Here is a 22,533-nt window from a genome sequence, read left to right as displayed (position 1 = left end):
GACACTAAGCCACCAACAGGTTCTTATGGGCCTCTGGCTCAGTGTCCCAAATCTCCCTATATCAGCTCTGTCCATGATTAAATTAAAAGTCAAAAAATGGTTTATATACCACTCAGTCCAGAGTTCTCAGTGCCTAGCCAATATAGCACAACGCTGGCTTCACTGCAACATCGGTATAGCAAATGTGCAGCAAAGTTGAGGTGTTGTGCTGGTTCATTGAAGCATTATGAAAGGTAGCAGAGAGCTCCAGATGTGAGTCTGATGTGCCTCATCTGACTCACTTCTAGGGTCATATAGGGGTATTTGGATCATTAAATCATAGACCCATAAGGACTTATTGTTGGTTTAGTATCCCAAATCAACCCGACAGGTACTCTTTAAGTGGTAGACCCTTCTGTCCTGAACCATGTGGGTAAAATTATTTCAATCTCTGCTATGGTGCCCAGGTTTTTCAATGTTTGAGACATAATAGATTATTCCTTTTCATTTACAAAGTATTAATAAATTAACATTCCATCTTGTGCCACATTTTATGTAGGACGTGTACTGCATTTTGCTCTTTCTGTATCATCTTGCATTGGGCAACTTATAACCATTGTTTTTTCTGCTTCCATGAGCCAACAGTCCTCTGGTATTGGAAGATTGTCCGTTATGTGAAGAGTCTGCAGGCATATCAATATTTGGCAAATGTGGCCTTTGTGATGAATTTATAGTGGAATGAAAGGCCTGTTTTGTGGTTGAGAGGTTTAATTTTCTGGTAATTTCAACACTAGTCATCTACTTCCTTTACGGTTAATTTTTCCTCTCCCTCCGCACATTTCTAGTACGACCCCCTGATGTCTTTCATATTCAAAAGCATTTAATCTCTGTACTGAAGCGTATGGCCATACAGTAAACTTCACTCCGTTGAATGAAATTAACATACTGCATTTATCATCACATAGAAAGATTTTAATCAGCTTATGCACTGATCTGTAACTGACCCCATGATACCTAAATGAGTGAAATAAATTTGATTTTAATTTTTTTCATATACTCCATTTTTAGTATATTAAACTATGAAATTGAGTTGGTCTGTGTTAATACAAACGGGACCTTTAATATCTCTAGCGCAATTACTAATAATTATGGAAACTGCAGAAATAGTCTTCAAGGAAGGGGGTCTGTGACCTGATTAACTCTTTCATTATTCAACAAAAAGAGAGTCCTGTGACAGGAATTACCAAAATTATATGAATATAGATATCCCTTGCTGAACAATTATATTACTTTACAACCACTTTCATAAATGATTGGGAATGTGATTGGCTTTCCTAAAAAGATGAGTTATAAGAGCATGTTTGAAGTTCATCATTTAATTACTATTATGAACAGTACAGGGATAGAGAGGATATAGAGTAGTACCTAAGTCCTATCGTCAGGTACAAATTTTGTTGGACGCTGGGGGGCCCTACTCGTGTGAACAGCCCAGGGCCCATGGGACACTTATAGGGGTTTTCCCACACACAAAAGTTAGGCCCTATCCACGGGATAGGGCTTAACTTGCTGATCAGTGAGGGTCTCAGTGCTTTATGAACAGTGGGGGTCTCACCGCTTTATGTTACTGCAGCTCTTTAACTGTATTTCTAGATCTGTGGAATTATTGGTGGCACCGCTTTATGGTACTGAAGCTTTTCATTTGTATTTCTAGAGCTATGGATTTATTGGTACTGCAGCTCAGCACCGCAAAATCAGCAAAATGTGTAATAAAGGGCACTTCATCTACAATGTGTCATTTATAACACTGGTCGCTTCCTAAACAGGAACATGATGCTGACCTTTGGTGCACTACCCACATATCCTTATGGAAAGGGGGCTAAAAGGGTATTCCAGGAATCGGCATAATTCATATACAAATGGGTCCTTAAAATATAAGCTAATATGTAATTAGTTGTTATTTAAAATTTTGCTCCGCTTAGCAGAAAAATGCTGCTGACGTACACTATGATGGAGAATTAAAAATGCTACTGGCCCTTTAATCAGTCCGTTAATTTCCTCCGCGCGGTCCGTTACAGAGCATACACAGGAGAGAAGATGGCCGCTGGTCACATGTCCACATCACATGTCCTGCACCTGCCTGGTTGAAACTGTTGACATGCCGTGCAATGAAAAATTAAAATGCTACTGCCCTTTAATCAGTCCATGTTTGGCTGTAGTCGGTTGGTTGCAGTGCATCCAGTATGGCCAGTGTTGTGGAGAGACCCATCTCAGTGAGGTAATGTGAAGTGATGGCAGTTACACACATCATTACTATGGTAAAAGAGCAAGATGGTCTGACTAAGGCTGCATTCACACAAACATATGAGAATGACCGTATGCTTCCCATACCGTGCCGTTTTTTTATGGGTTACATACGGCCACATTCATTTCAATGGACCATACAGCTAATCATTTACATTGCTGTTGTTTATACCATACAGTACCGTATACAAGCCATTTAAAAAATATAGGGCATGTCCTATTTTCTCCTGTATTTTTTTGTTCCGTATGCCCTTAAAAGTCGATGGGGACATATAAATATGGGTTCAATACTGTACATGCTACATACAAATGAAACTGTCACGTATATATGGTCTCATATGGCACGGAAATACAGGACTGGAGAAATCACACGTTCATGTGAATGCAGCAGGATTTACTGCTCCTGCACCAGATCTTGGGGCAGGTGTCTGATGTTCTCCAATTTGCTAACTTTCTTGTGCTACATTACAGAGCAGAGCTGTGAAATTTTACTTTGTATAAAGGATTGCCACCGTTTTCACCCAAAAGACTTTATAAAAACTGTTTAATGAAAATTCACATGGTTTTTACAATGTGAACTCATGTTGTGTATGATGTACAAGCCAGGTCTGGAGCCAGAGTGACACACAATGGGGCAGATTTATCAAGCTGTCTGAAAGTCAGAATATTTCTAGTTGCCCATGACAATCAATCACAGTTCAGCTTTCATTTTACTAGTGCTCATGAATATTTTAAAGGGAAGCTGTGATTGGTTGCAACTAGAAATATTCTGGCTTTCAGACAGCTTGATAAATCTGCCCCAATGAGGCACTGTAACACAGTCACTATTCTCCTCTTGGGATTGTGGACAAGCAGTCAGCAGATGTTTGGCTGATGAATGGTTTTCCATGGTTTTCTGCTGCCTTGCTTGATGCAAATAGCCTACAGTACCAAGACCACGTTACATTTCGGCCCCATTTTGGGCCGTTGTCAAACATAGGCCGCATAATAGGAGTTATGAAGGTCTTAAATGGGTAGCAGGCACAGGGTATAGACATCAGTGTGTCAGAGGAACGTGTTCACATATTCTCCTACATGATGATGTCTATACCATGTACTCCTCTTGTACTGTGTTGTCTATAACAGTACTCCTATTATACAGCCTTTGATTGACAAAGGCCCAGATTGGGGAACAATTTTCACAAATGTTGCTGTATTGACCGCAATAAATTACATTTTGCACTACAATTGGGGTGGGTGCCATGAAACCAATAGCAACCACTATTGACATTGAAACCTAGTACCAAGATCACATTTGATCACAAGAGAGAGCATCCAATCCAAATAGAAAGATACCAGGTTGTGTGAAAAATTACTATGAAAATTTTTGATTGCAGATAAAAAAAATTACAGCCACAAACCTGCCAGTCTTTATACCCATTGTATTGGTGGTTTAGAAACCCAGTGGGGCAGATTTATCAAGCAGTCTGAAAGTCAGAATATTTCTAGTTGCCCATGGAAACCAATCACAGCTCCCCTTTAAAATATTCATGAGCACTGGTAAAATGAAAGCTGAGCTGTGATTGGTTGCCATGGGCAACTGGAAATATTCTGACTTTCAGACTGATAAATCTGCCCCAGTATGTTGTAGTCTGATCGGCGTTCTCATTAAAGGAACCCTAGATAATGTTCCCCGCCAAAGCGATATTGCTGTTCGTACCTGCTTACTGCATCAGCTGTATCTATGAGCCATGCAAATAGAAGGGTAAGATATAATACTGCAGTCATATTCACATATGTGTTAAAGGGAATACCTAGATGCATAATTTAATATTGTAACTGAAGGCAGACACTTTACATGCTGTTTATAAGCCAAATATTTAGTGATAACATTATGTACATTTAGGATGATGAATAGTTCACTCATCTGTTTTTCGACTAAATGTAAATAAAGCTGCAATCCTATAACTGCATAGAATTGTGGGAAAGCACCAGGGATTTCAAGCAATCAGTCTCCGTGCCTTACTATATCTAAGTGATCATACAGAATTGTATTCAGCAGCTGCTTCAACACTGACCTAGTAAACAGGTAGCTCCAGTGCACTCTAGGAAATCCATGTCTGTAAATATAATATTCCATTGAAATTGGTGGCATCTTATGACTTTTTCCTTCTGTTGTCATTGCCATTAAAATACATAAAGAAGAGCTATATCATTTAGCTCATGAGCGCCACCTTCAGGAGCACTAGACTCAGTAATAGTCCACACTAGGAAAGTAGCAGGACTGGAATATATAAAACACATGTGATAGCATGTCCAAAAGTAAGACTCCTAAATAGTATTTGTATCAGTTATCTGATAATAAAGACCAATTCTTAAGACTGGAGCTGTCATAAAATAATTACATATAAAATACTACAATGGTTATTTGCTTCCATAATATTCTGTGGCAGAAACAGATTTATATTTGTAATGCAAAACTGAACTATTTAAGGGGTTAAGATGCTATAAAAGTGGAAGCGCATATATTGCAGTAAAATAATCCAAGGATCCTTCCATGTATCCTGTAAAATATGTGTATATCTACATGTTTCCTTGAGTGATGAATGCTTGTATTAACCTGAGTGGTCTTTTGTGAATTATAATGATGAAATGTACCTTGGGGCCCAAAACTGCTCCACTTATCTATATTACCTGCAGGAGTTGTATCGGCTACTTTCCAAGCTAAGAAGTTATCCCTGCAGCTATTCTATATTCAGAATTCAGACACAAGATAGCAAAGAAGAATATATTGAAATGTATATGGAAGAAATCTAGGACATATCAGCACATTCTCTTAATAATGCTGAATTTATAGGACATATCATACATGTAAGAAAACAGTGATCTCTGACCAATAGTAGTTTTACTAGCCCCTTTATTAGGATTTAGGATGTCCCTAAGCATACATTTTGTAAAGCTTTATAATTCTGGGAATCTGTGATCATCTTAGATCCCAGACCTTATCTAGGACATTCGATCATCATTGTGACTAGATTAGGGTTATATTCACTCAGTTTTGGTTATTAAAGAAGGAGATGGAATTAGTGACAGTTGAGGTAGCGGCACAAGTACAAAGGGTGCAGAGTTTGCTGTTGCAACCAATCTTTGGTGCTTGAGGAACGAAAACACCAGTATTATGAGTTACATGTGGTTGGTAGGGGACGTGTTGCAGATAAGGAGATCCATGTTATGTGTCTAATTGAATAGTGCGGCAACAGTGTCAGAGGCTATGTCACTGAGACAGCTAGTAATGCATCTATTGAGCGATATCACATCTAGTTATACATAATGCCAATGTACCTATGATGAATACCCACTCTTTTAAGGGCATAGAGGAAACGCGTCAGGTGCTTTAGATGTATGCATTCATATCCATCCAGTGAATTGTGCACTATTCCAATGCATCAAGCAGGTCTTAGCAGTGTCTGCTGTAATCGTACAGGGGTGCTTCACGGTTGCTGGCTAAATAAAGTAGGGGACTTGACACCCCATGTCAGTGTGGTTGTCCAAAGCAGTGGATGTCAGGACCACAAAGTGGTGGCTACAGTAGTCCAGTCAGGGGTCAGCCTAGTACCATGACTATCACATATACAGATAGCCCTATCTGACAATCAAAAAAAGCTGTAACAATAAAAAAAACCTGAATTTAGAGACTTGGCTGTTCAAGAGCCATATTTTACCAATATCAACTATAGAGTGTTTTTAATAAATATCAGGTATATATTATTAATAAACTTACCTGTACAGAATTCTAAGAATATTGAGTGACCTTGATAGCTAATAGATGAATTGTATAAAGGTTGTTTCTTAATTGATTGCGCTTGGAAAATTACTGACAGATTGATATTTATTCACAAAATGAATCAATTAGAAGCTATGATCAAGAGTGTATAATGATTGTAATGAATCACGAGTTTCAACTATATGAGTAACCCAAACTATTGTTTTACAAGCAGTGTTTTTAGAAAATCTGGAATGAAAATATAAACCAAAATGTCATATTTAAACCTGAGTACCAAGAGCATACTAAGTTCATGTTTGTGCTGATTCATGTGAGCATACATTACTTGAAATAATTTTCTTTAGGGTTATAGGGATGAGACCTCTTCATGCATAGTGGGTGTTTTCTGAATAGGGCAGCAAACACTCATCTTTAACACCCACTATCGGTGCTGCTATGTCTCTCATGATAGATACTAAGGTGATGTATCAAAACTTGTGCCAACGCAAAGTATAGTCCTCTGCTGAGTGACCATTCCTACTATTATACAAAACTCCACAAAGTCCAATTTTATCATTGTGACACCAATAGGGAGTACATTTACTTGCATCCCTTGTCATTCAATGTCTCCAGATATTGTAGTAGAAGAATGCCAGAGTAACTATTTGTTGTCAGCAATAGAAGGGCTTATAAATCCCTTCATTCACCAGACCCGTAATATATCATCGTTCTAACCTATGTCTGTTTTAGGGCATTTGCTAATCCCTCTTTTTCTGATCTGCAGGTTGTTGTTTTGTAACGTTTTATACAAGAAAAGCAGCACTGGAAGCACAGAACGCATTGCACAATATTAAAACTTTACCTGGGGTGAGTACATTCTTCTTCTCCTTGACATGGTGTCATGATTAAATGTCATTTATTTGTTCAGTTTATTGCTAGGGAAAAGCTCTCTTTCCAAATAGCCAATGAGTACATGATGAAGTGTGTGCTGCTTCTAGTGACTGGGCAGCGATGGAATGGACTTACGATGGAGTTGGGCTAATCCCTTAATTGTCTCAGTCAGATGGCTTTATGTACAATACAGTGAATGTACTTTAGGCTTTATCTGGGAAACAAACATTACTTCAGTACCTCACTGGTATAATCCAGTCTCCTTTCAGTGTTTTTTTGTGGCTGATGTGTATTGAATTTTTAGAAATCTTCATTCTTTCAAACTATAACTATAACCTTTCTGTCTTTAAATAATGAACTGTACATGTAGATCAGTCTCAATGCTAAACAAAGTTTTGGAAAGTGTAAGAAAAAAGTGCAACTATTAGGACCATTCTTAAAAGAATCATTAAAGTTTTGTTTTTTGGCTGGACAAATAGCAGCAGGAAGATAGTGTGCAGCAGGGTTTCCCATCAAAGAAATGGATCATAAAAGTAAGGCCTCATGCAAGCATACCACACGATCGGATGAAGAAGAGGGGGGTGAGCAACCCCCACCCCCCAAAGAAAGGTGAGCGGGCGCATAGGACATGGGACATGGCCTATGTTATGCTGTGCAGGCCAGACCAGGTGGTATTGACCAGAATGGCGGTAGTGAGCTGCTGCGGCCAGATTACAGCCATGATTATGTTTGTGTGCATAGGGCCTAGGAATAATTAAGGCAGGGGGCCTCTGTCACAGGAAACATATGGACACCAAAATAAGTAAATAGGGTATATTGGCCCAACGGGGCCTTACAATGAATTCCACTATATTAGTATAGACTTTAATAGCCTGACATCATCAAGGGTAGCCTGGAAAATTTGAAGATACACTATGCTCTAAAAAATAAAAACTTGCAGTGGGTTCAAGATCCAGACCCCATAAGTAACATATACAAATGTGTATTTATGGAATTGGAAGATATAATTTTTTACACATTTAATTAGCAAAAATAACTTACAAAATTTTTCTATATCTTATTTTTTATGACATAATTCTGTCAACATTGTAAGACACTTTTAAATACATTTTAGACACTTTTCCAACTAGTATGATAAAAGGGGTATGATCTCAAAAATTGAGGTGTGGCCTCATGAGAAAAGGTCAGTGCACTAACAATTTAGTGAATTACCCACAATTGTGAAAAACATTTTTCTTGTGTAAATGTGACCAATTAATAGATGGCATGAAGTGTAACTCCCCAGACTTAAACTACATCAGATTAATCAATGCTAAACTTGGTGCATCAGAGGACTGGCTAGTGTACCTCTACTCTGCAAAACTTTTATCTTCCCCCATTGTTATGTGTCCAATGCAGAGAATACTGCGAGACACAAGGATCCTCACTTTAGTTCCTTAGTTGACTCTACACTAAGCAACACATATTGGGGCACATTTATTAAGGGTCCGAATCACGTTTTTCCGACGGGTTTCCCAGATTTTTCCGATTTGCGGCGAACTGCCCCGGGATTTTGGCGCACGCGATAGGATTGTGGCGCATCGGCGCCGGCTTTCACGTGACAGAAATCGCCGTTGGAAAACCCGATGGATTCGGAAAATACACTCACATACACCAAGACGGAGGAGGTGAATTCCGGCGGACTTCAGCGCAGCAGCGACACCTAGTGGACATCGGGCGCACAACCTTAGTGAATCCCGGCAGAACCTAAATCAGTGTCGGAGAACGCGCCGCTGGATCGCGACTGGACCGGATAAGTAAATGTGCCCCAAAGTGTCAGCTTGATCCGTTCATTTTATGCAAACTTTAATATCAAGTACAGTATTGCATGTACAAAATTTACCACTATACTTACATTTTGTTCCATTGACCATTATAGTCCATACAAAATGTAATAAATGTTTATATGTATGTGTGTATATGAATTTACACCTTTAAGTGAAAAAGATTATTATGACAAGGAAGGTAGAATGGGAATGCTTCTTGTCAATCTAAATATAATAATGATCCTGATTCCTGACATATATTCATTGTTTTTGACACATCATTTTTCTTAAATAGCCTCTAGCATAAATATTAAATTGTTTGATTCCCCAGATAGTGTCCAATTGTGCCTTCCAGTGTCAGTATACCTCACTAAAATTACAGTCATTGCTTCCAAGATTACTGATGCTGATATTGAGCAAATATTGCACCATGCAATCCATGGGTAGCATCTCTGTTCATTTGTATCATGACCAGTAGCCGCTAAGTAAATAAATGTGGCAGTCTTTCAGAATAGATGCTATGCACAGTATCATTTAATTGGATAATTTAGCATGAGCTGCATTAATTGGGTTAGTAAGCCTTTGAGATATTAAAACCTGACACTTTCCCTCGGAGAATAATTATCATCTAGACAACAAAAATGCACCGAGAGGTTTTCTTAGTCCTGCAGTATTACAATATTGGTCTCACATGCAGTGCCAGCATAGCAGAGATATAGAAACAAATGGTAAATGCCATTCTCTACTTGTCTCTCATCAGTTTTTAGTTCTAAAAAGAAACTGGAAAGAAAATATTTTGACCCCTGTCAACACAAGTTGAGAATCCCTCTGGGATTTCCTGTGTGCCAGAATAAGTTCACACTTCATATTTATAAATGTATGTATATATATATATATATATATATATATGTATATATATATATATATACATATATATACATATATATGATATATATACATATATCATATCTAGCATTGATACTTTCCTGTCCATTGACCTTATTTTGCTTGTAGCCATTTCATCTGTCATTTCCCTCTTCCTTGTTCATCCCCATACTGACTTCACCTGAGTGAAGTTGCCCCCCCCCCACCTTGTTCAAATCAAACAAAATTGGTGTCAAACGTTTGTGCTACATTTGTGCTGGTTTGTGCAGCAGAAATTTTCGTTTGTGCCGCTATTGTTTTAAAGATATTAATGAAAGTTTCCAGAGGTCATCAGAGGTCAACCAGCCCCCCCACATTGCCCAAACCAAACCAAACTGGTGCAGAAGAATTCGGCTACGTTTGTGCTGGTTTGTGCTGCTCAAATTTTTGTTTGTGCTGCTTTTGTTTTGAATAAATGAACAAAAAATGAAAGTTCAAAAGTTCAAGCAGCCCCCCCACATTAACCGAATCAAAGAAAACTGGTGTTAAACGTGTATAGTGTATAAAAAATCTACAAACCCCCCTTAAATGCCAGTTTTCTGTTATGTAAAAGCCGCAATGTTGAGACTAAACAAGCAACACATCACAAAGGGAAAAACATAAGATACAGTGCAATGATTGGGTAGGCCAACTTCAGGAATCTTGAAAAACTGGCAGCAGAAAAACTATGATACATATGCCCCAATGTGGTTAAACATTGACATTTCCAAGAACTGTATGTTCCTCACAAATCTAGGAAAATTGACCAATTTGGTCTGTGATGTAGCCAGGAGGCTACAGCAACATTAAAGGAGCTGCAGTCATTTCTGCACAAGACAACAATCCTCATGCCTAAGATGCCGAAAAGGGTGGCAAGAAAGGAACCTTCTCTTATAAACGACTGTGTATGTTTTGCCAAAACCTACTTCATGTTTGCCAAAAGCAAATGCGCAAATGTGTTATGGTCTGATAAGGCCAAAGTTGCACATTTTGGCCATAATTCCAAAGGGTATTTTGGCCCAAAGCCAACACTCAACAATTGACATACACACCTTGAAACATGGGGGGGGGGCTAGCATTATGTGTTTAGGCTGTTTTTTTGAAGCTTGAAGGGGGCCTTACTAAAGGTGAAGGGATTTATGATTTCCAAATAAATTCAACTTCAGTACAAGGCCTTTGTGCCTTTCAGCATAAAAACCCATATCATCCCTCCACATTAACTTAAGAATGGCTCTGCCAGAACAAGATTAAAGTTTTTGGATGGTATTGGAAGAAAGAAAATCTATGGGTTTGCTTGGAGTGGGTTGTACTACACATGAGTTAATTAAAGGGGGGTCACTGTATATGCTAAAATCAAATAGGAGAAGCGGGGGATGTGGAGATAAAGATTGTACTTAAATGTGAAGAGAAGGCAAAGACTGCCATGTCCAAAAGTGCTATCCTGAGTGCCAAACAACTTGATGATGCTGTTATAAAAGCTAAGCTCACTTCATGGGTGTTTGTATGAAACCAATATATTTTTCCCATCCTGTAAGATTGCAGTTTGTTTTTCATTTGAATTGTACAGATCGTAGGTAAGATTGAAAATAATAGTCAAAAAGGGATTTATCAAAAAAATCGAAAATGAGAGTAAAACAGTTCTAAATGCTCATGGCAGCCATGGCGACCTTCATTTTCCCACAGCAGTTTCTAAAATGAAAGCTGAGATATGATTGGTTTACGATGAGCAACTAGAACAGTTTTGATAAATGAGGTCCAGAGTCTGTAAAACTTTAGTTGTCTCAGAACAGGTGTGTGAAGACTACCTGCCTGAAGACTACTAGCCTCTGGTAAATTGCACATTGAAAGTAGAGTAGAATCTGCTCATCCTCTCACTCAGAAGGAGCAGTACGACTATTTAACATTTTGTATACAGTATATTGGACTATATAGAGTAAGCAGGCTCAGATCTGAAGGAATTAGCATCTTTAGGGAACTTTTTGTAATAAGAGCACAAAACCATGTCAAGGCAAGAATTCTCTTTAGCTCAGTGTGTATAATTTGATCAACAACACTAGAGGGTGCATGGATCTGTATAATTACAATGTTAAGAAACAGGAGATTGTATAATCTATGCAGGTAGCTTCCGGGTGAAGTTGATAGAATAAGATATTTGGTAAACTGGAGTTATATATATTTACAGGTACTTTTACTAGTGGGTGTTTAGTATCTGGGACATTTTCTGGATACTGATAATGAAGGTGAAGCAACAAATTTTTACCTGCTGCATGGTTCAAGTTTTGACTTGCAGTTCCTATGTGCTACAAAATTTTATAGAGGATACAGTATAGTAAATGAATACTCTTAAGGATCTGTAGTTCTCCAAGAGATTAGATGAATTATATGACAGCATTCCCTAGCAATTACCCATTATATCCATATAAACACAACACCAAAGTATATTGCCTAGAATTGTGTTCCCCACATCTGTTCCCGACAGAGACTCATTATCTACCATACATGAGATTTAAATCATTGCCTTCTAGATTTTTTTATGGTGATATCTTGTAAATGTTCACCTTTTACGGTTTATATTAAAAAAGAATATTGATCAAAACCACGAGAAAATCTTAGATAGTTTATAGGGAATCCTTCAAATAATCTATTTTCATCTAACGTCTGCCTACACCCAGAACTATACTTTAAATTTCCAAATGTCCTCTTCATATACAGTGTACACATAGATAATGTTTTAAGTAGTCTTTAAGTATTTTCTTTTCATTTCTGTTGTACTGCATTGCATTTACAGAACATTAGCCACACACTTTCAATAGCTGTTCGCTGTATAGCCCATACAGCTATCCCCTAACACAGTGATGGCGAACCTTTTAGAGGCCGAGTGCCCAAACTACAACAAAGACCCGCTTATTTATCGCAAAGTGCCAACACAGAAATTGAATATGTGATTTATACTCCCTTCTCTGTCACAGTTTTCATTGATACCAGCCCCTGAGGACACCAATCAAGCAGAAAATAGTCCCAGGTAGAGCTGTCACTTTAATATAGCTCTGTGCACAGCAAGTCCTGGGCTGTCTGTGACTGCAGGAAGATACCTGGAGTCATCTCTGGTGATGGCCTGAGTGCCCACAGAAAGGGCTCCGAGTGCCACCTCTGGCACCAGTGCCATAGGTTAGCCATCACTGCCCTAACACATGTATATTCAGCTGTGGCTTTGTGGGTTTTGTATTGGGAGCAGGGCATTAACTCCTATCAGATACCACTGGACTCTGGGGGTAGCTAATATTTTCTTGAGAGCTTAAGGGTTTTCTAATTTTGTCAGCTTTAGGGATGTCAGCAAGATTGACAATTAACTGATTATCAAATGCAGCTTTTCGAGTATAATTTAGTACATTGTTTAACAGGTTAGCATTTGTATTATATTTCGATAAGTAGTAGTGAACATTGTTCTGTATAATCATAATGATATATTGTATATAAACAAAAAATCTATATTTAATAATGAAACTTCATTACTTATAAACATGGTCTCTTAAATCTTTGTAGAATATTTAATGCAGCAGAACTTTTTAAAGGGGTATTCCAGGAATAAGCATAATTCATATAGAAATCGGTCATTAAAATATAAGCTAATGTGTAATTAGATGTATTAAAAATTTTCCTCCCCTTATCAGAAAAATGCTGCTGACGTACACTATGATGAAGAATTAAAAATGCTACTGGCCCTTTAATCAGTCTGTTAATTTCCTCCGCGCGGTCCTTTACAGAGCATACACAGGAGAGAAGATGGCCACTGGTCACATGTCCACATCACATGTCCTGCACCTGCCTGGTTGTAGTCGGTTGGTTGCAGTGCATCCAGTATGGCCGGTGTTGTGGTGATGGCAGTTACACGTCATTACTATGGTAAAAGAGCAGGAAAGTCTGTTACATTATCACTGGGAGCAGAGCATAAGAGGGAGGAGGAGTTACTGAGAACTAAAGGATCATGGAACATGTAGTTTCCAGTGGTGGCCATCTTAGTGATAACTCCACCTACTTTAAAGAGGCCATAAATTTTGTAAATCATAACATCAAACTATTTAAGCTCAATTTTGTGACTAATGAAATTGAGTATTGTTGTATTCATTTATTTATATCATCATGGGTTTTTGTGTCAGAGGTGTGCCCCTTTAAGCAGGGTGTGCTGTTTTACCAGTCTAGGAACGGCAGCCCACCAAATGAGCCATAGTAGCCATAGTGTGTAAAGAGCTTTCTACTGAATTTTGTAAAACAGAACAAAATCAAATCAATGCAAAAAAAATGTTTTAGCAAAACTAGACCCCAAGGATGAAACAAACCAGACTAGAAATTCACATGCAAAGCCCTTATGTACTGTAGGTTGCAAACAAGTCTTTGTCTTTTTCTTTTTATATCTTCTTATGCTAAGCCTTTTGAGGATGCTGTAAAAAACTGAATGGGGATTTAGAATGACAAGAGACAACAATCGGAGCTATAAAATATGCTGTATGCATGTTTACTTGTCATTATTATCCCTTGTTCTTTTCCTTAATCATGGTGAAAGCACTCTTATTGTATATGTCATTGTATCAAAACATGTTTACTTAATTGTCTCACTTGAGATTTATGTTATTTTTAGATAAATTAAAAGCTTGAGAATCAATAGTGCAAATCCATTTCTTAATATTTAGTGGGGATCATTTTTGTGCTCTGTGGTATGATTTGATAATCTATTCTGTGATGGATTTGGATGTAAGGGGCATTTTCCTCCCAAACCACTGCATCATATAGGCCTGGATTGCTCATCTTTGCTCATAGTTTTTTAATAAATGCCATGCACGTATTCTGTACATGGTATGCAGAAGTTTACCATATTGATCATCCCTTTTGTTCATTAAAGAGATTGCCTACCTTTGACCATACCTTTCCTTTCTATATGGAGATAGTAATTGAGTAATGTAAATCAGAAGTGCAGAATGTGTGAGAAAAAAACACAAAATCATAGTCCATCATACTTTTACATTTCCCCACCGCTGTAATGTCTCCCATATTGCCTAATGAATCTGGAGACCATCACATGGCAGCTAGAGATTGTATAGAGATTGTCTCTGTCTGCTTGAAGACCATGCAATAACCCTTCTAACTACATTTTCCTGGGCTGTTATTCCATCCTTATTAGTTTGTAACATAAACTCGTCATCAGCAGTAGCTATGATAACTTTTGTACTCCCCTCTGTGGAGAGTCTGTGTGGTATAGTCCTTGAGCAGGAAGTGAGAAAGAGACTTCCTGTCAGATACACAAACAAGTAATTGTATCAGGTCACACTGAGATCACATGGCCTAAGTTACAAGAAAAGATTGAAAGAAATAACTAAATAAAGTAATACTCACTACCTTGTATGTACTGGAAAACTAGGGTTATTAAGAAAAGGAAAAGAGAATTACTTTTAAGTGTATAAAATACAAACGATACTGAATCCTACCCAGTAAAATGAATCTCAGTCAGCTCTGCTCTATAACATGCTGTCTGCAATGCACATTATTGTGGTGTATTATTGCATTACTATGGTGACAGGTTCTCTTTAAAAATGTGATATCTTCTAGAAGAGTTTTAATTTCTGAGATAAACAAGTAAAGTTGCAGCAAGTCTGGATGAAGTGCTATATGTGACAGATGATAGGACTTCATTATGAGATTTGATGTCACAGATGCAATTTATTTCTTTAGAATAAATTATATGTTTATTAATATAATACCATTTCCGAGCCTCAATATCATTTTCATGAATTTATCTTGACTTCCCGCTGAGATATTCACATACAGGGGATATTGTTGATTCCTTTCAGGAGGCTCGCCATGTGTTAACATTTTCAGTTTTCAGAGCTTTCATGTTCTCACAAATGAGGGAAAACGTTATGTACTCTGATATTCCAAAGTCTTTTGAAATGAATCATATTCATTGTCATATCCTTTTTAATCCTCTGTCAATGCACTCTGTTTTTCATAAAGTATTTTTTATCAAATCCATTACTTCTCATCAGCTTTTCATTTACTTCTACAGTTTCAAATTCTCATCTTAATAAATGTTACTTTTTAGTAAGTTTTTCCGATTGTCTCTTACTAGGTATATTGAGGACAACGGGAAGGAAGGGAAGGAGTTATGAATAAAGATTCCATACCATACCCATACCATGGACCAATACATCACTCAGTGTAAATTCATAGAAAAATACATTTCACTATAGTCTTAAAATCTGTGGTACAAAAGGGTCTTATAACCTAAAGAATATTGCAACTTTCTACTTTTGAGAAGTGCAAGTTGGGTCAATATAGTCTTCTGACATTGGTTTGGCTGAATTCCACTTTAAAAAAACAGCTGAAAGTCATTAGGTAACAAATATCCTCCTACAGCAAGTTACTTACCTCACAATTAGAGATGGGCGAATCAATTCTAATGATTCTAACTTCGGTTAGAATTTCAGGAAAAATTCGATTCGCCACGAAGCCGAAGTTTATGTTGATTCGCGGGAACGAAGTTGGTTTTTTCCCCTCATGTTTCTGCTAAATGGGCACAAGAACAACGTGTTACATAGGGCAGAGAACTCTGGGAAGGAGAAAGGAACACCCCCGATGACATCTGCAGACCTGTAACCAATCAGCGACCGGCAGGCTTATGTGATAAAATCCAGCCATTTTCTATCTCAGCACTTCACACTTCATGTTGTAGCGTCCAGCTGCTGCTATTGTGCTGTGTGATTCTTGCTGCAATCCCTCGCTGTTCTCTAAGGGGGTTCTATATACCCCAAATAGCAGTTCTATTTTGTGACAAAATCAAATAGGAAGAAATCTGTTTGACTTTCATGCATCTGCAGTAGCGATTGGTGGACCAATCCCTGGTTGTTCTTTAAGGGGGATCTGTATACCCCAAATAGCAGTTCTATTTAGTGACAAAATCAAATAGGAAGAAATCTGTTTGACTTTCATGCATCTGCAGTAGCGATTGGTGGACCAATCCCTGGTTGTTCTTTAAGGGGGATCTGTATACCCCAAATAGCAGTTCTATTTAGTGACAAAATCAAATAGGAAGAAATCTGTTTGACTTTCATGCATCTGTAGTAGCGATTGGTGGACTAATCCCTGGTTGTTCTATAAGGGGGATCTGTATACCCCAAATAGCAGTTCTATTTAGTGACTTTGATTTCAGCCACTGGCAGCTCATGCGTGACACCTGCCGTTTGCTCAGGCCTTTTGAAGAGGCCACGTTATTTTTCAGTTGGCAGAACTGCGGGATGAATAACGTCATTCCACTGCTTCATGTCCTGGAACTCATGCTGCAAAACCTGTCTGGTCAGGGCACTGGAGAAGTGGAGACTACATCTCATGGCCATATGAGTCCGCTGGGGGCTGAACTGGAGGAGGACATTGGAGCACAAGCAGAGTCTGGTGACAGAAGAGGAGGAGCAGGAGCATCCGGAGGAGTTAGAAGACGAGGCAGATGACCCAGAAGAACCTTGGCAGTATACTGTGAATATGGAGACCGGGAGTCCCTGAGAGTCACTTGTGCTGATGGCCCGCAGCATGCTGCTTTGCCTTACTAGTGACAGCCTAAAAATCAATATTTGGCTTTTGGCTCTCCACCTGCTTGGACCCTCGCTACCAGTCCAAAATGGACTTTTTTCCTGCTGCTGAGAGGAAGGAACAACTGGCATACTATAGAGAAATACTGAGCACACAGTTGGCCGTTGCCTATGTGCGCCATTGCCCATCCTCTGTCAGGTCTGACCGGGGGATTCCTGGCAGTCATTGCTCACGTACTACTACCACGGTTGCTGTGGGGAGCTGGGGGGGTAGGAGCAGTAGCAGTTCCATCAACAGTCGCTTAAGTCTGGATTCCTTAATGAGCAATTTCCTTCACCCGCCTAGTGAGGAGGGCAGCCGCCACCGGCAGCAGCAGCAGGACATGAAGCAGACCCTGCACCAGCAGGTGGTGGCCTACTTGGACAGCACTTTACCACCTGAGGTAGAGGATCCCATGGACTACTGGGCAGCCAAACTTGATGCGTGGCCGCAACTTGCAGAGTTTGCAGTAGAGAAGCTGTCCTGCCTGGCCAGTAGTGTGGCATCAGAGCAGGTGTTCAGTGCAGCGGGGGCCATCGTTACCCCCAGGAGAACCCGCTTGTCCACCCGTAATGTGGAGAGACTGACCTTTGTCAAGATGAATCAGGCTTGGATCGGCCAGGATTCCCACTCACCAATGCCTAAAATGCCTAATGCATCAGATTAGATCAGCCATGACGCCTCCTCCAAACGTTGAGAAATGACTACCTGCCTCATCTACTATTCTGATGCTGCCACCCACCTGATGCCACACATCTGCTGCTAGTTGCACCATCTGCCTCCTACCATCTTTACCAGGGACTGGAATTGTCTGCCACCTCCACACTATATCATGGTGTCACTCTGCAGGCTCCTGCTGCTTCTGATGCCACCTTCACACTATATCATTATGCCACTCTGTGGGCTCCTGCTGCTGCTGCTTCTGATGCCGCCTTCACACTATATCATTGTGCCACTCTGCGGGCTCCTGCTGCTTCTGATGCCACCAACACACTATATCATTCTGCCACTCTGTGGGCTCCTCCTGCTGCTGCTGCTACTGATGCCACCTTCACACTATATCATTGTGCCACTCTGCGGGCTTCTGCTGCTACTGATGCCACCTTCACACTATATCATTGTGCCACTCTGCAGGATCCTACTGCTTCTGATGCCACCAACACACTATATCATTGTGCCACTCTGTGGGCTCCTCCTGCTGCTGCTGCTACTGATGCCACCTTCACACTATATCATTGTGCCACTCTGCGGGCTCCTGCTGCTGCTACTGATGCCACCAAAGCACTATATCATTGTGCCACTCTGCAGGCTTCTGCTGCTTCTGATGCCACCTTCACGCTATATCATTGTGCCACTCTGCGGGCTCCTACTGCTTCTGATGCCACCTTCACACTATATCATTGTGCCACTCTGTGGGCTCCTGCTGCTACTGATGCCACTCTCACACTATATCATTATGGCACTCTGCGGGCTCCTGCTGCTGCTGCTGCTTCGGATGCCACCAACACACTATATCATTGTGCCACTCTGCCGCTCTTGCTGCTTCTGATGCCACCTTAACACTATATCATTGTGGCACTCTGCGGGCTCCTGCTGCTACCGATGCCACCTTCACACTATATCATTGTGCCACACTGCGGGCTCTTGCTGCTGCTGCTTTTGATGCCACCAGCACACTATATCATTGTGCCACTCTGCCGCTCTTGCTGCTTCTGATGCCACCTTCACACTATATCATTGTGCCACTCTGCGGGCTCCTGCTGCTGCTGCTGCTACTGATGCCGCCAATGCACCATATCATTGTGCCACTCTGCGGGCTCCTGCTGCTGCTGCTTTTGATGCCACCAACACACTATATCATTGTGCCACTCTGCCGCTCTTGCTGCTTCTGATGCCACCTTCACACTATATCATTGTGCCACTCAGTGTAAAAAGAGTGCACTCTTTGATATTATAGTGGGATCTTGGCCCTCAGCTCAGTCCTTTCGAGCTGGCACAGACGTTACCTTGTCAGGCTGCGTTCCCGCTTCGCTTATTTGGGGAAGTTGGCCTATGTAAGTGCACATGGAAGAGAAGACTGAAGCGATTCTAAGAGCCGCGGCTGTCATGTGCGTGTCATACTAAAACACAGCATCGTTTGAAGACCAAACCACGCTTCCTATGCATATTTAAGCATGGCAAAACGTTCTACAACACCCTACAGGCTCTCTGCAGCCAGGAAATACCTGTTTTTTAACGTGATTCGTTTTGATTCGATTTGGGTCAAATTTTTTCAAAAATTTGGCGAATCGGGTCAAATCGAATTTTAACAAATTCACCCATCTCTACTCACAATATGCCTTATGTAACCCCCGTAAATAACAGCTCAATAAATATTTCAGAAAAGTAGCAAACCAGCAATACTAAAAGCAAAATATAGTCTTCCAGGCAACTTTCTTTTTTCAAATTAAAATCTGAGCTCTCAATCCTCTGACTCTATCAATGAGCGATGAACTGTTAAAGTTGAAATCATAATTAAGAAATGTTTACAAAAGAAAAATGCATAAATCGACATCAGTTATAAATCTTATTGTGCTCATTTTAGAGGGATCTATAATTGTAATTTTTGCCAAATAAAAAGCTAACTGGGCAATGTGAGAATTTTTTTAATCATAACACTAAATAAATTAATAACACTAGATAAATTATACAAGCTATACCTCCTTCCCCCATATACATACATATACAGCTTGGCTGGGTATGCATGTGTCCTGAATTGGAAGAGGGGATTAAGCCACTGACAACCATAGTCTGAGAACAAAAAGATCAGGCATGTTGAAATCTCTTGCCTTCAGTGGTTATTGAAAAGTCCGGACATGCCCAAACGCATAAGATGGTTGGGCCAATCACATCAAAATAGTTGTGTTTGTCTGGCATTAATCTAATGTGAATGTCTCTTTAAAATGTTTCAATTTACCATTCTACTAGTTTTTAGGATACTACATGAATTTCTTCTTCATGGAGATTGATGAATTTTGTGTCTATACACAACAAATGGAATGTTTAGATATGTTAAGATACGTTATGATGTCACAGACCATAATATCTTATGGTTAGGGTTAAATTACATTTGAGTTTTTATTAAGTTAATATCAGGAGGATCTACCAATAGAACCTATGATAAACCTTAGTGTGGACTTTCAGGCAAGATCTTATCACATAGAGACATTTAGGGAATCTTTTTCACATGTGATAAGGCTGTTAACTAAATTGATCTTCGTGTCCTATTAGGAATGTCTTTCCATTAAGGCATTTTCTTTTATATTTTCTCATTATTAGCCACTGTCAGATACCACTCATGTACATAATAATATCAAATCCATGATAAGATTCATAAGATGGGGATATTAGGAATTGAGACCAACTTAATGTAAACCATGAATTGATTCTGAAGTCCACAAATGTGAAGCGAAAATGCAGCTTAAAAACAAATAAGCAACTGTCTAATACATATGTAGTTAGTCCTTTATGTAACAGCCACAGAAGGCTGCAAATCCCTTTCAATATTAAGCAGTACATAATAGTGATTTACTGTATGCTACTCACATTGTACCACATGGTCCTCAATGCATCCTTAATACCAGTGACCACTTCAAGAAAATGAGAATCTGTGTTCCAGCTACAAGACCCACATCTCGATAAGAGAGAATATAGTCTAGATAGGACAACCCATTGAAACCAATTTTTGAAGCCAATATGATAAAACACAGGTTGGTCATTTTGTAAAAGTTCAAAACTAAACTTCATGTAAGTTTCCTTGATTTTAACTACTATGCAAGAAAAAATAGAATCTTTTTTTTTTTGCAATCTTGTGTAACATTTTTTCTACATGTTACTAAGCTCACAAGTTTTTACTGTCAAAGTCAACATCAAAATACATTGGAAAAGTCTTTGATTTGTTTTGTTTTTTTCTTCATGATGGACGCAAAATAAAGAGGGGGGGGGGTTATAAATGATTAATGCAGATTTCTTGGAAGAAAATATTGCAGGGTGCCGTCCTTTTGATTACAAGCTTCAGAATTAGTCAACATTTCCATAATTCTAAACCAATATACACCTGTTTCCCCACTGTGATGTGAAGGCACAACTTAATTTAACAGATGCCCTGCTGTGCTAAATCTCTCATTAAATACCAAGCTAGTTCTGTAATTTAAAGTTACAGAGCCGCGGTTTTAAAAGGATTGCTTTTGTGTTATGGAATTAATAAGAACTTAATGATGCCCTTTTGCAAGAAGCCTTCGATTTTCAACTTCAAAAAGGAAGAACACAAAAATGATAGCTGTGTGATACCTGTTATTTTCCTGAAACTACAGATGTTAAATTCTATTGAGCACATTTATTTTCAAGTCAATGGTTATTGCATCATGAGCAACAATTCCAAGAAAGGGTTATCATCAGTGTTTGTGTCTCGCCTAATCCAAGGCTAGCAAACACATCTTATTATTGCAAGGTTTCAATAACAAAAGGAAGGAACTCCAATTATTCTTGTAGCTGTTGGAGCTTTATGGCCACATTGTTAACAATTATATATATATTAGGTCCAATAATGTGTTTCTATGTCTACATTTTTAATAGAGAATGCCTTTTACTTGATATTTTGGATTAATGCAAAAACATTGGATGAAAGTTTTATGGCTAATTGTTTATGAATGAATTTGAAGTTGTAGGAGTTTACCCATAGGGTATGCTCTGATATATGCCCAGAAGGTCAAGAATTTCCTTATTATTTCACAAGTGATAGAATTCCCATCAGGACACCAGAAATTGCCTCTACTAGACTACTTCAAATATGGACAAGTTGGAGGGTACCATACAACTTTAATAGGTTTTGACTAACTCTTGTTCAGAAAAAAGCTACTTTAACGATTCCTTGTAGGTTTGATTCAGCAGAACATCTCTGATTTTCTATGTCCAATAAGAACAAAGAGATCCTGTTGGCACAACCCTTCTTCCCTGTGTCAATTAGTTTCCAACCTTTGGATGACTACTTTTATGTGACTAGGGGATTTTATACATGAGAAACATTACATGGTGTTCACACCATGTTCCCCTGTGTTTTAAGTGTTTTCAGTTATTTCATATATTGCGAGTAATGGCTGAAATATAATGCACAAGTCTATTGACTAGAAGTGGATCCACTAGGGTATTACCAGTAATCTATATGTGTGTTTAATTCCTCTCTCAATTTCTTTGATACATTTCTCCATTAATGCAAAATTACATGCTGGATCTGCAATGTAAATTTGTGGGTTCAGTTGA

The 22,533-nt window shown here is 39.1% G+C and overlaps 1 protein-coding gene across 26 annotated transcripts in view; it reads left to right on the top strand.

The window, feature by feature from the left end:
- CELF2 (CUGBP Elav-like family member 2) overlaps positions 1 to 22,533 on the top strand; it is a 330,610-nt gene that overhangs the window by 195,194 nt on the left and 112,883 nt on the right. For all 26 annotated transcript variants that reach the window (XM_072147397.1, XM_072147398.1, XM_072147396.1 and 23 more), the window contains exon 3: positions 6,807 to 6,889. In XM_072147397.1, the coding sequence (XP_072003498.1) occupies positions 6,807 to 6,889 (83 nt within the window). The remainder of the gene's footprint in view (positions 1 to 6,806; positions 6,890 to 22,533) is intronic.

This window comes from Engystomops pustulosus, chromosome 4, assembly GCF_040894005.1.
Source record: "Engystomops pustulosus chromosome 4, aEngPut4.maternal, whole genome shotgun sequence".
In the NCBI taxonomy this organism is placed as follows: domain Eukaryota; kingdom Metazoa; phylum Chordata; class Amphibia; order Anura; family Leptodactylidae; genus Engystomops; species Engystomops pustulosus.
The sequence above is the reverse complement of the archived record's forward strand: the minus strand, read 5'-3'. Positions and strand labels throughout refer to the sequence as shown.